General features: G+C 55.3%; 1 protein-coding gene across 2 annotated transcripts in view; it reads left to right on the top strand.

Moving 5' to 3' along the window:
* Positions 1 to 1,547, top strand: part of PDE6B (phosphodiesterase 6B) — a 28,775-nt gene extending 27,228 nt beyond the window's left edge. Inside the window, exons 21-22 of one of the 2 annotated variants that reach the window (XM_007467891.1) lie at positions 105 to 261; positions 1,100 to 1,547. In XM_007467891.1, coding sequence (XP_007467953.1) covers positions 105 to 261; positions 1,100 to 1,161 — 219 coding nt within the window. In that variant the 3' untranslated portion in view covers positions 1,162 to 1,547. The remainder of the gene's footprint in view (positions 1 to 104; positions 262 to 1,099) is intronic. The other variant, XM_007467892.1, reaches the window with a different exon arrangement.
* Positions 1,548 to 1,861: the final 314 nt, after the last annotated feature.

Genomic DNA, 1,861 nt, shown 5'->3' with positions numbered 1-1,861 from the left:
CGCCCCAGCCCCGCCCAGCCCAGCCCAGCCCAGCCCAGCCTGCCCAGCCCAGCCTGCCCTGGAGCCGCTGGGGGTGTGGTCCGACTTCTCGGTTCCCTTTCCAGGAGTTCTCCCGCTTCCACGAGGAGATCCTGCCCATGTTCGACCGGCTGCAGAACAACAGGAAGGAGTGGAAGACCCTGGCCGACGAGTACGAGGTGAAGGTGAAGGCCCTGGAGGAGGAGCAGAGGAAGGAGGCGGAGAGGACGGCGGCCAGAAAAGGTCTGCGCTCCACACGTGCCGCAGCCAAGACCACGCAGCCGGGCCTCGGCCTGCGGGGGCAGGCACGAGGCAACAGAGTTCAGCCCGGAGAAAAGCCAGCCTTCAGGAGGCCCTGCAGTCGGTGCACCAGGGCTCCTGGCTGCACAGGGCACAGGCGGCCACGTGGGGAGGCCCATCCCACAGGAACAGCCCTGCTGATTCGGTGTAGCTGGCGAGCACGGGGGGCGCGCTCGGGGTCCTAGCCGGGGACTCAGGAGGGAAGCAACTGAGTGTTACTTCCTCTCTAAAAGGGAGGAAAGCCCCGCTGAAATATCGTGAACTCTTTAACAGCTCCTCTGTTCCATAATCAATCAGCAGTGCCGTCTTAAGGAGCTCAGAAACTCTACCTACGCTCCCACGCCAGCCTCAGAGATAAACAGCAGACCCATAGAAAGCAACAGAAAGCGAGCTAGGAGTCAATGTGCGTGGTGTCTTTCCCTGCGCTGCGTGCAGACCAGTTGTTCACCTTCACCCTGCACTGTGGGAACGTGGCTCTATTGTAACCACTCAGCACGCCCCCCAAATCAGAACCTGTGAGCTGTTGCCTTGGTTTTTGCTTGCGCTCTGGAACTTTTGTCGCCATTCCCTGAAACGTCCCGCAGGGGAGGGAACCAATAGAAACAAGCCAGCTTCAGAGAGGCCCAGGCTGGAGTGTCACCAAGGGCGAAACTAGTAACTGCTGGGCTAATCGGCTTAGGCCAACCAGCCCTCTGCCCTTCCTCCTGCAGGGTGTGTGGAGGGGAGGAGCTTGGCACGCCCGTTTCTCACTCAATGCTCACCATCCTGTCTTCTCTTGCAGCAGGCACAGAAGTTTGCAACGGCGGCCTGGCACCCCAGTCTTCCACCTGCTGCATCCTGTGAGCCGGTCAGCAGGCCCCCTGCCCCCTCACCCCACTGGGGCTGTGACTCTAACCACTGGTACAAGAGGTTAAGAAGCCTGAGAAAATAACTGAAGACCATTTTGGATATTTTCAATTTAAGGTTTGTGTGTTTACGAACCAAAGCCAACTATGAACGATCTGAACAGTATAGCCTACCTTACACTCATCCATATTTTGGAGGCACAGTAATGCCCCCAAGATCTTCAAAAAGGGTCTGTAAACTCTGTGTCTAAAAGCACTGGGTGAATATATTCACACTGCACATGTATCTATGTATATATGGGTGGAGAAATGGATACGTAGATGCCAATTCCCATCTGGTTTAGGAAAAAATATATGCACAAAAATTTAGAATAAAATCAAAAGAAAACACACTGCCCTTTTTTTATTTGGCGGAGGACATTCATTTGTGACCAACCGCAAAATCCTGCCAGAAAGGTCCAGGCTGTGAGAACAGCAGTGATCAGACGTGAGTGATCTGTGCAAAAATAATCTGTAATAAACGCTGCCCGGGAGCTGCTCTGAACCGCGCTGACGGACCAGCGCCTGTGGTCTGCCCCAGTCCTCCTGCACCACTGAGGTTTCCTTCATGGGAGCAACCACATGCCTCCAAGGACCTAATTAACGGTTCTGGGCCGGGAAGAAAAGCGAGTCAGACCCAAATGGGACAACGCAAGACT

This window comes from Lipotes vexillifer, unplaced genomic scaffold (genome assembly GCF_000442215.2).
Source record: "Lipotes vexillifer unplaced genomic scaffold, Lipotes_vexillifer_v1.1 scaffold966, whole genome shotgun sequence".
In the NCBI taxonomy this organism is placed as follows: domain Eukaryota; kingdom Metazoa; phylum Chordata; class Mammalia; order Artiodactyla; family Lipotidae; genus Lipotes; species Lipotes vexillifer.
The sequence above is the reverse complement of the archived record's forward strand: the minus strand, read 5'-3'. Positions and strand labels throughout refer to the sequence as shown.